Raw genomic sequence first — 12,721 nt, forward strand, 5'->3', positions numbered from 1 at the left:
TTATTTCACTTCCTCTAAATTAGACAAAGTGGTCTTATTCTGAAGGCAGAAATAGTTTGGAAGAATATAATTTATTTATGAATGGTTTCCTTCAAACAGGAAGCATCCATATGCTTCCAAGAATGATAATTTCAATCAATAATCAAAATCAACTCCATACCTGAAAAAAGTGACTTTCCAATTAATGTAAAAATCTCTGAGATCTGACAGGACACAATTTTGCTTGCTTGTTAACATGGACCTATAGATCATGCCCCAAACTGCAGTTAATTAGAAAACACACAATTCCACATAATTATATATACCACATAAAGCTTGCCTCAGCAACTGGGATGAATTCCACTTTCAGTATCTGCATGCTTATAAATTCCTCTCTCCCTGATGTATGCTGTAAATTCCCATCTTTGAAGCCCAAGTCCAATTTACATTTATCAGCAAAAGTACACTGTTAAAGGATTACAAAAAGGCTTACGAACCGCTAGCGCTTAATTGATATGGGCTTGTACATCCCCTTGAAAACTATTGTTTCTTTCAGTTTCACACAGTGGTTTAATGCAGAATCATAGAATATCAGGGTTGGAAGGGACCTCAGGAGGTCATCTAGTCCAACCCCCTGCTCAAAGGGGGACCAATCCCCAGACAGATTTTTGCCCCAGATCCCTACATGGCCCCTCTCAAGGATTGAGCTCACAACCCTGGCTTTAGCAGGCCAATGCTCAAACCACTGAGCTATTGTTCACGAACACCCCCAGTACTAATTAAATATACTTTTTTCCATATTCAGCAGGTCTATTCTCCCATGAGTGTGTGACCTACAAAAGGAACTGTTATTAATATTTGCCTACTTATAAGTCCTAGGCACTAATGGGAGAACAGACCTCTCAAAAGTAAAAATGAATGTATGTCCACTGTCTATATTTATTTAAGTAGGCAAATTAGTTGGCTTCATTTTACTTGATTATATATTCTTATATTTAGGCAATTAAAAATAATTATATGGGAGCTGGTACAGTCATCAATGTAACAAAACAGCTAAAAGAGGTTCTAATTTACGCACATGGGCTATTAACATAAGAACATAAAAATGGCCATTCTGGGTCAGACCAAAGGTCCATCTAGCCCAGAGTCCTGTCTTCTGATAGTGGCCAATGCCAGGTGCCCCAGAGGGAATGAACAGAACAAGTAATCATCAAGTGATCCATCCCCTATCACCCACTCTCAGCTTCTGGCAAACAGAGGCTAGGGACATGGTCCCTGCGCATCCTGGCTAATAGCCATTGATGCTATCCTCCATTAATTTATCCCAGGCCAATGGGGGTGGCGGGAAGCCGTGGCCAGTACAGTCCCTCGGCCCGCGGCACTTCCCACCACCCCCATTGGCCTGGGACGGCGAACTGCGGCCACTGGAAGCCGCGATCGGCCGAACCTGCCGACGCAGCAGATAAACCAACTGGCCCAGCCCGCCAGGGTGCTTACCCTGGTGAGCCACATGCCAGAGGTTGCCGACCCCTGATATAGAATCAGTGGACTAGACCTTGAGAAGTCCTCTAGTCCAGTCCCCTGCACTCCCGGCAGGACTAAGTATTATTTAGACCATCCCAGACAGGTGTTTGTCTAACCTGCTCTTAAAAATCTCCAATGATGGAGATTCCACAACCTCCCTAGACAATTTATTCCAGGCATCGTTCATGCCAAATAAATTAACCCTGCCAGTTCCAGCATTATTTCGTTCATGTCCCTCATTTTGAGTCTGCAATTCAATCTGATGAGTGAGACCCAATTGTGAGGGGGATGGCAGAAGCCACAAAGATGAGTTGGGCATGTAGAAAGCAGTGGCAGCTGAGTGGGCAGGTCAGAAACAAGCAGCCGGGGACCATCATTCTAGCACACAGGGGGAAAAAATAAGTGCTTAGAAATGTTGGTGTTTCTCTTGCTCTGGGTGTAGGATGGATTTCAGTGCTTTACAATCCCAATGCATAATATCAGAAATCCACCTGTGCCCCAGGAGGGAAGCAACTTTCTTACGAAGAAGACAAAACCGACAGTACGTTGAAAATGACCAAACATGACAGGCAGCAGATCTAGGGACACAATTCAACAGTCACAGCTGATTTAAATAAATACATTTTAAAAAAAACCCCATCGTGCCATATTGTCAAACTGGAGCGGAACTGTAAAAGTTCTGAAGCACAGTAGCAATGCAAGGAGAGTGAACCCCCAACCGAAGGACACTGAGATAAGCATGGCTGGTCACACCTGGGAAAGGCCACTGAAGGGTGCACCGCGGCTGCATCTCCTCTTTGATCCTTCAGGTGGAAAAACGAAGTGAGGGAATTCACACACAAATCACCCCCTTTTGCATTCCGGTAATGAACTCCGTGGCCTGCCCGGGATCCAGTTAAGGAGGAAACCGTAAAACACGCGGGGGGGTGGGGGGGTTCCTACCTCCATTTGTGCAAGGCGAACCCAGGGCACCGCTCGCCACACGCGCTGCAGGGCTGCCCTCGCTCCGGCTCGCCCAGGGCGCTCAGCTGGGAGAAAAGAAAGCAAAGCCACATGTTTCCCCCGCCAACGGCACCAGCCTCCGCCCCGCTGCCCCCGTGCCGGCCGGGGCTGCGATCTCCCGCCCGGGGAAGTGCCCGGCTAGCTCGGGACAAAGGCCGCGCGAGCCCCGCTGGATGCGGCTCCCTGGGTCCGTGCCTGGGCGCCAGCCAGCTTCTGCGGCACCTGCGGCGCGTGTAGCGCGGGGCTCGGATCCGCAGGGGCAGCGATGGGGGGCGGGCGGGGGGGCTCGCCGGGGCGCCCCCGGGAGCAGGTGCCGGTCCCCGAGGAGCCGCGGCCGCGGCGCACTCACCGATCTGCTGGAGAGCCGCTTCCGAGAGCCCCGGCTGAACATGGCAGCGCCCGGCCCCGGCTGCCGCTCCCCGCCGTCCGTGTGCGAGAGAGCGCGGCCGGCACAGCCCTGCGCCCGCCGCCCGGCGAGCCAGCGCCCCGCCCGCCTGCCCGCCTCCCTCCCTCCCTCCCACCGGCTCCCTCCCGGCTCCCCGGGCTCCTGTCCTACCCTCCCCGCTACCTGCCTGCCCCTTCCACTGCCTGCCTCCCCGGGCTCCTGTCCTGCCCCCTCCACTGCCCGCCTCCCTATCACCGGCTCCCCCGGCTCCCTGCCCGCCTCCCCGGGCTCCTGTCCTGCCCCCTGCCTGCCCCTCGTCCGCTCCCTCCACTGCCCGCCTACCTCCCACCGGCTCCCTGCCCGCCTCCCCGGGCTCCTGTCCTACCCCCTCCCCGCTACTTGCCTGCCCCTTCCACTGCCCGCTTCCCCGGGCCTCTGTCCTGCCCCTTCCCGGCTCCCTGCCTGCCTCCTTCCACTGCCCACCTCCCTCCCACCGGCTCCCCGGGCTCCGCTCCTGTCCTGTCCCTTCCCCTTCCACTGCCCGGCTCCTCAGCCCGCTCCCTGCCTGCCCCCCGTCCCACTGGCTCCCCCGGCTCCTTGCCTGCCCCTTGTCTGCCCCCTTCCACTGCCCCTTCCCCTTGCCCAAGCCTGCCCCTTCCACTGCCCCCTGCCCACCCCCTTCCACTAATTGCAGCAGCTTCCGTTAAAGTTGTTGGCGTTTTAAGTGAGTATTTTATTGAATTCAATATGAAAATAAATGCACTTAGTACCATAGCCCTTGGTATGTTGTTCAATTTATTTTATGCTGTCCTCACAGTTCCGGTTGTCAGTAAGCTACAACATGTTGTCATTAAGTTTCAGAGTTAACAGTCTGTTGTTATTATTGTTTATACAGTGTAATCAAATAGGTGCAACAGACCAAACACCAGCACTTGCCCTAAGGCCTTTCCAATCTGAGGGGTTATGTGGCACAATACAGGCCAACATGAAATGCGGAGAGAATGTGGTGGGGCAATCACATTTCATAAAACAGGGTTCTCTAGAAATACTCAGAGATAGGATCAGGAAGGGCTCACCTCCAGCCCAGATGATGGAGCAGCATCTCCATTATTATTTCGTAGATTCACCCCTAGTATTTCTTGTCCGTCACAATGTTGTCTCATCTCCCTCCTTTCCTTCGTGTTTGTTCTCTTCTCTGCCCATTCACTCACTTCGGGACCGGTGTCTCAGAGGTAGTCAAAAATCTGTTTATCTGCTTCATAGTTTTCAATAAAAATTGAACTTTTTTGCTGGAATTGTATAATAAAAATAATATTTAATGTTGCTCCAAATGTCCAATGAGCATTTTTTGAGGTTTTGGTGAAGGAAATGAACCGAAAACCTTATTTCCTGGTTTTTACGTATTAGTTTGAGTTAAAATGTTTAGTTTTCCGGTCAAATGGTTGGTTTTCCAAGCCCAGTAACTGAACATTTTTACCAAAACTAGACAGTTTTTACCCTAAAAGTTTCTGTAAAAGTTGGAAAAGCCAAAACATTTTTCTCAAAAACAAATTTTTTGCATAAAATTACATTTCAATGAAATCCTAGCATATCAGAGTTGGAAGGGACCTCAGGAGGTATCTAGTCCAATCCCCTGCTCAACGCAGGACCAATCCCCAACTAAATCATCCCAGCCAGGGCTTTGTCAAGCCTGACCTTAAAAACCTCTAAGGAAGGAGATTCCACCACCTCCCCAGGTTACCCATTCCAGTGCTTCACCACCCTCCTAGTGAAAATGTTGATCACCCCGTTCCCTGTCTCCCTGTACCCTGCTACTTCCCATTCCCCAAACTTCCTCTCTCCTGTAGTCATTCTTTTCTGGCTTTCTCCCTCTTTTTCTTTGTCCTCCTGGATTCTTTATCATCCTGTTCGCTGTGAGAGTGACTTCTGTACACACTGCAAGCTGTTTGCAGGGCAGAGACTGTCTTTTGAATATGTGAGTACACAATGGGGCTCTGAGGTCTGAATTAACTTCAGGTTGATACTACAGTACAAATAATAATGGGACATGGTAAATAACATACAGTAGTAATAGGTGAGTACTGAGCACTCTCATCTCTAGGCAAAGTCGGGGGGATTGCATGGCACTAGGCACCTTGCAAGATCAGGCCCTAACTTTATGGCATTTCAGTGCCTTGTATGAGGTACAGAATAACTAAAATGTCAATTTGAACCTGCCAAAAGAAAATCAGCATCAGAAAAATGATTTAAAACCAGAATCAATGTGCTATGGAAAATGCTTTTCAGGTTACCTGCAAATCATTTTTGGTTTAATTGCTTTTGCTATAAAGGTCTGGAGTGCTCTCAATAGTCTGGCTGGTCAGGACACGTGCAGTAGGTTTAAAACATTTTTTAAGGTAATCCAGACTTCTAGGGCTAAATTCCCTGCTGGCGTAGCTGCACTGAAATCAGTGAAGTTGGTCGCACTTAAGCAAGGGCAAATTTAGCCCTAATGTACAGGCTGTCCCTCTTGGCTCAGTTTCTGGGAGCATATGGCAGGAATTGCTACAGATGGTTGTATTTTTTAAAAATTGTGCAGTTCACTCAATTTAAAATGATATGGGTCCAGCTTCTCTGCTGTACCTCGCTGGGAGCAGCAGAACTGGGAAGCAATGACGGCTCCATGATCTTCTGCTCTAGCCCCATCCTGGAGCCTGCTCTAACTTGTCCCAGCTACTTGTGGTCCCCAAAGGTCCCTGTGTCAGTTGGGGATCATCAGAGCACACTGTGCTCCCTTCCCAGCCAGCACTCCCCTTCCTGCCACCAAAACGCCACCTGCACTGGGGCTACCAGGATGGAGGTGTACAAGCTTGCTGCAGAGTCCTCTGTGCCCGGGGAATCCCCACTGGGGACTTGTGGGTGGCTTCCCCAGCCTTTATAGTGCCTGGGTGGCACAAAGCACATTGGAGGACAGGCTTAGAACTCAAAACGACCTTGGCAAATGAGAAAATTGGTCTGAATTCAACAAGATGAACGTCAGTAAAGACAAGTGCAAAGTACTTCACTTAGGAAGGAAAAATCAAATGCGCTGCTACAAAATGGGGCATGACTGGCTAGGCAGTAATGCTGCTGAAACTAGTATTTGAGGTTCTAGGGGAACACAAATTGAATGTGAGCCAACAATGTGATGCAGCTGCTAAGGAGAAGAGCAACAAAAGTGATCAAAGGTTTAGAAACTCTGACCAATGAGGAAAGGTTAAAAAAACTGGGCATGTTTAGTCTTGAGAAAAAAGACTGAGTGGGGACCTGATAGTCTGCAAATATGTTTTATAATGAGCATGGCAAGCAATTGTTCTCCATGTCCGCTGAAGGTAGGGCAAGAAGTAACGGGCTTAGTCTGCAGTTAGGGCGGTTTAGGTTAGATATTTGGGAAAACTTTCTAACTGTCAGAGTAGTTAAGGACTAGAACAGGCTTCCAGTGGAGGTAGTGGAATCCCTGTCACTGTTGGTTTTCAAGAACTGGTTGGACAAACATCTGTCAGGGCTGGTCTAGGTTAAGTTGGTCCTGCCTCCATGCACGGGGCTAGACTAGATGACCTCTTGATGCCCCTTCCAGCCCGACATGTCTATGGTGCTATGAAAGGGAGTTGAACAGTACCGAGAACATGTCCTCTGGTCCCAATGACCTGCTTACAGACCAAATTCACAGCCAGTGGAACTCCACTAGTAACGCGAATAAGGTCAGCATCTGGGGCACTCTACAAAGCTGGATTCTTCAACTGGCCCAGCACACTGAGCGTGTTCTTGCAAACTGCTGAGACCTCTCAGCTCCTAGTACCTTCAATGGGTTCTCTGCACCACACAAGGATCAGGCCCATCATAATCCGAGCCCAAGACTGGGATCCAGGAATCCTGGGGGGGGGTTTACTGGGTCCTGTCACTGACTACTTGTGCAACAGTGGGCAAGTGACACCACTTTTCTGGCCCTCTTTTCTCCCACCTGTAGAGAAGGGACATTTATCCTGCTTCCTCACATGGCCTTAAATGATTAGTGTTAGTGAGACCTGAAGAAGAGCTCTGTGTAAGCTCAAAAGCTGGTCTCTCTCACCAACAGATGTTGGGCTAATGAAAGATCTCTCACCCACCTTGTCTCTCTAATATCCTGGGACTAGCATGGCTACACCACCACATACAATAGTGTTTCCAAAGCATTTGGGGCTCCTGAGATGAAAGGAGCTAGAGAAATATAGATTGTACGTCACATTCATGGCTATATTGCCAGCTCCTTTCTGCAACAAAAATCACATTGTGGCTACTTCCATTTGCACTGGGGCGATATTTCCCATCCTCTGGGGCCGGCCCCCTGAGGCCCTGGGAAGCGGGCACGGACCTACCTCTTAATTGTTCACCACTCTCAGCTTTCATTAAGATAAAGCCAGTCTCTAAGTGTTATGGTTGGAAAGAAAAGCTTCCGAACGTGACCAGAGTGTAGCCAGTGCAGAGGTGTCTGCCTGCCTTTGCAGAAAGCCTGAACAATAAGGCTGGGCTGTGCATTTCAGTGGGTGCTAACTCAGATGCCAATGGTGATGCTTCAAACATTATATATTTTGTAGCTCAAAGCATGTAAGAAAAGAGAGGAAAGTGCATATTATGAAGATTTACAACAGCATGTCTTAAAAAGTGGGGTTTGCACCCCTTGGGCATGAAAGATTAGCTGGGTGGGGGAGACGATCTAGAAATTAAAATCAGAGTTTGGTTCTTGGCTTTGCCACAATGTCCCTGAGTGAGCCTGGGCAAGTCGTTTAATCCATTTGCCTCAGTTTTCCATCAAGAGAATGGAGGTGGCCATCCTGCCTTACCTCAAAGCCCTCCTTTAAGGAGGCATTCATTAATGTTGGCGAGATGCTCGGATACTACAGTGCTAAGGGGGGGACTCGTAAATAGAGAGATGGGAGCACTGTGCATTTTGGGAGGAAGAGGGAGCCAGGAGGCAGGAGCCAGGAGGCAGCCCCTCACCAAACCTAGCCTAGGGCGCTAGCATTTTGGGGGCGGCATTTTGGGCCCTTCAGTGGAGACCGCGGCGGCCAGATCTTCGGCCACCCCTGTCATCGTCGGCATTTAGGTGGAGGGACCTGGGGCAGGGGGTGTGGGGAGGGCCACCTGCAGCAAGTAAGGGGGGGCGCAGCACGCAGGGAACCGCTCCCCGCCCCAGCTCACCTCTGCTCCGCCTCCTCCCCTGAGCACACCACCCCGCTCTGCTTTTCACCAAACAGCTGATTGGTGCTGCAAGCCTGGGAGGCGGGAGAAGTGGAGTGGCGGCGGTGTGCTCGGGGAGGAGGCGGAGCAGAGGTGAGCTGGGGCGGGGAACTGCCGCACAGCTCCCCGGACCGGGGGGAGCAGGGGTGGAGCAATGCCACAGGTCTCGGGGGGGGGGCACAAGGTGGAAGTTTCGCCTAGGGCACGAAACATCCTTGCACCTGCCCTGCCACCATCCCCGTCTCCTCATAAACCCTCTCTTTCCAGAGGGAAATGCCCTGGAGCTATCTACAGACGTGTCATCCTTCCGTGGGTTATTCTGCAGAAAAGGATGAAATTCGAAGCGGTATTATTGTTTGGCGAGACAGACACCTTCAGCAATAGGCTCAGAAACAGAGCGGGTAGAATAATATTTGTCAGAGACAATATATTTGACAAATTGTTGGCTTTTTTTGTTTTTTAAATTGTTCTACACGTTTTGCCCCACATCATTCCACCAGCCCTGTGCAGAGCTGTCAGTTCCAATTACTGCCTGTCTCATTTTTAAGTCTATTCCCATTTTTCCATAGCGAGCCAAGCTCTTGCTTCCTTTTGATGTTTCAACCTGCTGGGATGTGCAAAGTGGCAGGATCCCTTCCCTATTGTACTGGTGCATACAATCAATGAGCTCCAGGGAAGGTTGAGGACAGTTCCTGCCTAAACTTTAATTACCAGGCTGGGTGGCTTTCAGTTACACTGCAAACATTACCGAAATCCCTTCTGTGTATAAATACTGCAGTGTGCACTATTACTTACCAGCTTTACCAAGCTAAACTGGAATGTGTTCAGGAGTCTTTTCTCCTGAGCAATTCAGGCAATGGTTCTTAATTCTGATTGGTCAGCTACGTCGTATGGTATAGTTCCTATTCCCTGACTGGCTGAGCACACTTCTTGCATGAAGTTTTGCAGAGCAAATGTAAAATTCTGTCTCTGCAAACATTTCTGGCAGCAAAAGTCAATGGCATGAAGGTGCTTGGAAAGCAGACACACACGAGGGATGTGAACATAACTGATGTGTTTAGGGCTCGATTGTGCACTGACGTTGGCCCAGCCTTCAGAGTCACGTTTCACTGCCTCAGACACATTGCCCCCCAATGCTCTGGAGGAGCGTGAAGGACGTTACGCCCGTTTAAGTGGTGCAGCGTACGAACACTGTTCAGCCTGTGTGGGCGGGGGGTGGTGGGGGAATGCAGGCAGAATCATGGCTCTGCCTACTCTGTGCCTTTCCGGGCACCTGGCAAGACAGGGGAATAGCTAGAGTGCCATCTCTGAACTCCCCTGCAGTGGGCACTGGAATTCAGTCTGGCCTTTCAGGGCCAGTCTTAGGGGAAAATGGTGCCTGGGTGAACTTGTATTTTGGTGCCCCCAGTTCCCGCTGTCTCCCTGGGCTCCCCACAACCCAGCACTCATTCCCCCAAGCCCTTACTGCATCCTTGGGCCCCGCTGCCTCCCCACCATTGCCCCAAACTCCCTTCTGTGGCCTCGCACCCCAGGCTTACCCTGCTTCTGGCCTTTTGACCATGATGTCCCCTCCCCCCGCCCGACCACAGTGACCTGGGCGGTTGCCCACCCATAAGACTGGCTCTGCCTTTACAGGGCAATTCAAGGAACGAGAGGTTCCTGATTCCCTTCTGCTGCCCACCCCATGCCATGCTTGTAAAATCTAGACGATCACCCTTCACATTTAGACAAATGTTCATGGAAAATTTCTCATGTTATTCCCCCAGCTCTTCCCATACTTCTCCCCAGGTGCTGTGCAGGGCCAATCCCTGGCCACCTGCAATCTGCCAGCAGCCCCACTGCAGTCAAATAAATTGCATGAGCAAAGGAAGCAGAATGTGGCCTTTCTAGAGAACATTTAACGTCAGCTGCTGCTGTGAATAAATTACAAGGCAGCGGACCAGATCCTCAGCTGGAGTAAAAATCATCATAGCCCCTTTGTACTCACTGGAGCAATGCTGGTTTATGCCAGCTGAAGATCTAACCCCCACAACAAGAGTTTACATCACAAATGATGCTGGAGTCAATGGTGGGCCCAGCTGCTGCTGTTCAGATATTGCTCAGGCAGCCCTCTTGTGGCTCTTGACAAGGAGAGCTTCAGCTCAGGTGAATTACAGCCCTTTATTAATTCTGCAGCCATCTCCTAGCCCACTGACAATAACCCTCTGGCTGGTATTGTCTAAGCCCTTTCAATAACAAAAGGGGAGTTAGGAAACGAAATAAGTGTCTCTAAATGCCATGCCGCTGAAGGACTGGGCTATAAAACAGGGATCTATTTTACGGCATTGTCTTCTGCTTATTCACCAAACCCTTTTCTTTGTGGCTAAATGTGCCCTCACTTGGGTCCTTTATTAGGGAGACAAAGTGATGCTTCCACTCTGGCCTGAAGACCTTACGGTTATTGAAAATAGAGCTGATTATGCCTCAAGCCTTAGTTCAAGACAAGGATGGGGAATTTCAAGCTGTGCCGAGCAGAACAGCAACTCAAAACAAGATGAATCATGCCATAGTGCTTCGTTTACTTGAATTCATTTATTTATCGCACTGTGTAGGTTTTCTGCTGCATAGTCCATTAGCATTCTCGTACTGGTAAAATGTTCGTGGAATATTCACTGCACAGTTATTCTGTGATACACACACTTTGAATGTCTGAAACAGCAGCAAAGTAAGCCTAGAGACTCATCGAGAGCACTCTGTGTTCCATCCATACGTGCTTGTCGTGCTCATTATCACAGCTCTCTGACTAACATATGAGCGTTGCTTTCCCACTTGTGTCACATTGCTGGGGTATTTTGATTGAAACAGCTTTGAATAATTGTACAGCAGTTCCCTGCCTTGATCAATACAATAATTTGTAACTATCACATGCATTTTCTTTGTCCTCCCACCCAGGAATGTAAAACTGGGCATTAGGTACACACCAAGGTATTTCTAAATAAGCCCCCTCCTTTTAACCTTTGCATTTTAGTGGGTTAGTTGCTAGGTAACTGACTAAGATTTATAGTCATCTATTGTTAATTTCAGAGGCTGTCTTCAGTTTCACCATAAATAGTATTTGGGAGTCAACTTTGCAACAGAGCGTAAGAAAACCAACCAGCCAGTTTTTACCACGTTGAGACAAACACACTCCATGCAGGTCAGAGCCAAGCAAAAACAGAAAAACTGCCCCCCCCCATCCCAAGAATTTGCATGGCCCCTCTGAACAGATCCCATAATATACCTACATTCAGTCAAATCCTCAGTGCCCTCTGGCACCAGCTCACAGAAGTGCTTGTATAGCTTAGCATCCAGGGTGCACTCAGTCTGACTGCATCCTGTTTACCACTCTCCTGGTACCTCACCTCCCACATAAATACCCACCACTTGTTTTTACATTTCCTTGTCCTTTTAAGCTATTGCTCACTAACGAGCAGAAATGACAGGGAACAGCTCATCTGAGAATTGCATTCCTCTGCCATAAAGAATAGGCTATTCTGAATATAGCTACATTTTGCATACGTTTCTTTGTGGGTTATGCTACTTGATGCATTTGTTATAATTAGGGATTTAAAGCAAAGGTTAAATAAATACACAGAGATGGGGCAGCAAAGGGGGCTTCTTTAGCCATATGTTGGGAGTAATAAAAGGAAATGCAATGTACATAATTCTCTCCCTTTCCTGCAGTGACCTCTAGTGTGACCTAGCAAGACTACTTCCTTGTAGTCTCCTCCTGTACTACCTTAGTGTTGGATCTTAACTGAAGCAGGAAGATCTGAGATTTGGGGAAATCCATAGAGATGGAAGCAAAGGTGAGAGGAACTATATTAAAGTATTTAGAACAGAGTTATGCTGATGTTCGCTTGGGAGTGCAATGGAAGAGCCAAAGTCACTTTATTCAGTGCCTCAAATTAATCTTGCAATTTTTTTAATCCTCTTGGCGGTTTTCCCTCTGCTCCCTGCCTGCCTATTAGGAATAAAACACAGTATGTTTTTCAAGGCAGTAACCAAATGTACTTAGCATACAGACTGTTCTCCCTGATTTTTTGGAAAACGTGGGAGTAACAGAAGGGAATACGTTACTCTAAGGAAGCGCTGTATTTCAGAAACTTTTTTTTCCTTTTGTACGTGTGACGAAGTGGGAATTTTTTGTAATAATCTTGTGAATCCTACTTGTGCCTCAGTTTCCCTATATAATTTGAATGGCCACCCAGTGGGGGATTCAAGAGTTAAGTCTGCTTTGGGGGGCTGTGCAGGGCATAAGAGGTGGGCGTTGCCTTGCTGTCTAGCTGCAATGAATGAGTCATTAAGGAACCAGATGGAACCTTCTGAAAACAACGCAATCAGTGCAGAAAAGAGACAACAGCTGGCCTCAGTGACCAGAACATGAACACCTAGGAAACCAGAATCCAAAGGAAGGAGGTTTCCCTCTGACCTCTCAGCTGGGAAGCTGTCCAGAGACCAGCTCAGAACAAAGGACTGAGAGGTGACACGCCAAGGATAAAGAATGAGCTTCTGGAAGAGCCTGGGACTGCCAAAGAGGTCAGAAAAGAGACAGAGCCTGAAATGTTGGCTGGTGGA

The 12,721-nt window shown here is 48.8% G+C and overlaps 1 protein-coding gene across 1 annotated transcript in view; it reads right to left on the reverse strand.

Moving 5' to 3' along the window:
- The window catches only part of PRICKLE2 (prickle planar cell polarity protein 2), a 209,821-nt gene extending 206,909 nt beyond the window's left edge, over positions 1-2,912 (reverse strand). Inside the window, exons 1-2 of the mRNA XM_045025108.1 lie at positions 2,855-2,912; positions 2,446-2,531 (exon numbers count right to left, since the gene is read on the reverse strand). Coding sequence (XP_044881043.1) covers positions 2,446-2,531; positions 2,855-2,896 — 128 coding nt within the window. The 5' untranslated portion in view covers positions 2,897-2,912. The remainder of the gene's footprint in view (positions 1-2,445; positions 2,532-2,854) is intronic.
- Positions 2,913-12,721: the final 9,809 nt, after the last annotated feature.

This window comes from Mauremys mutica, chromosome 7, assembly GCF_020497125.1.
Source record: "Mauremys mutica isolate MM-2020 ecotype Southern chromosome 7, ASM2049712v1, whole genome shotgun sequence".
Classification (NCBI taxonomy): Eukaryota; Metazoa; Chordata; order Testudines; family Geoemydidae; genus Mauremys; species Mauremys mutica.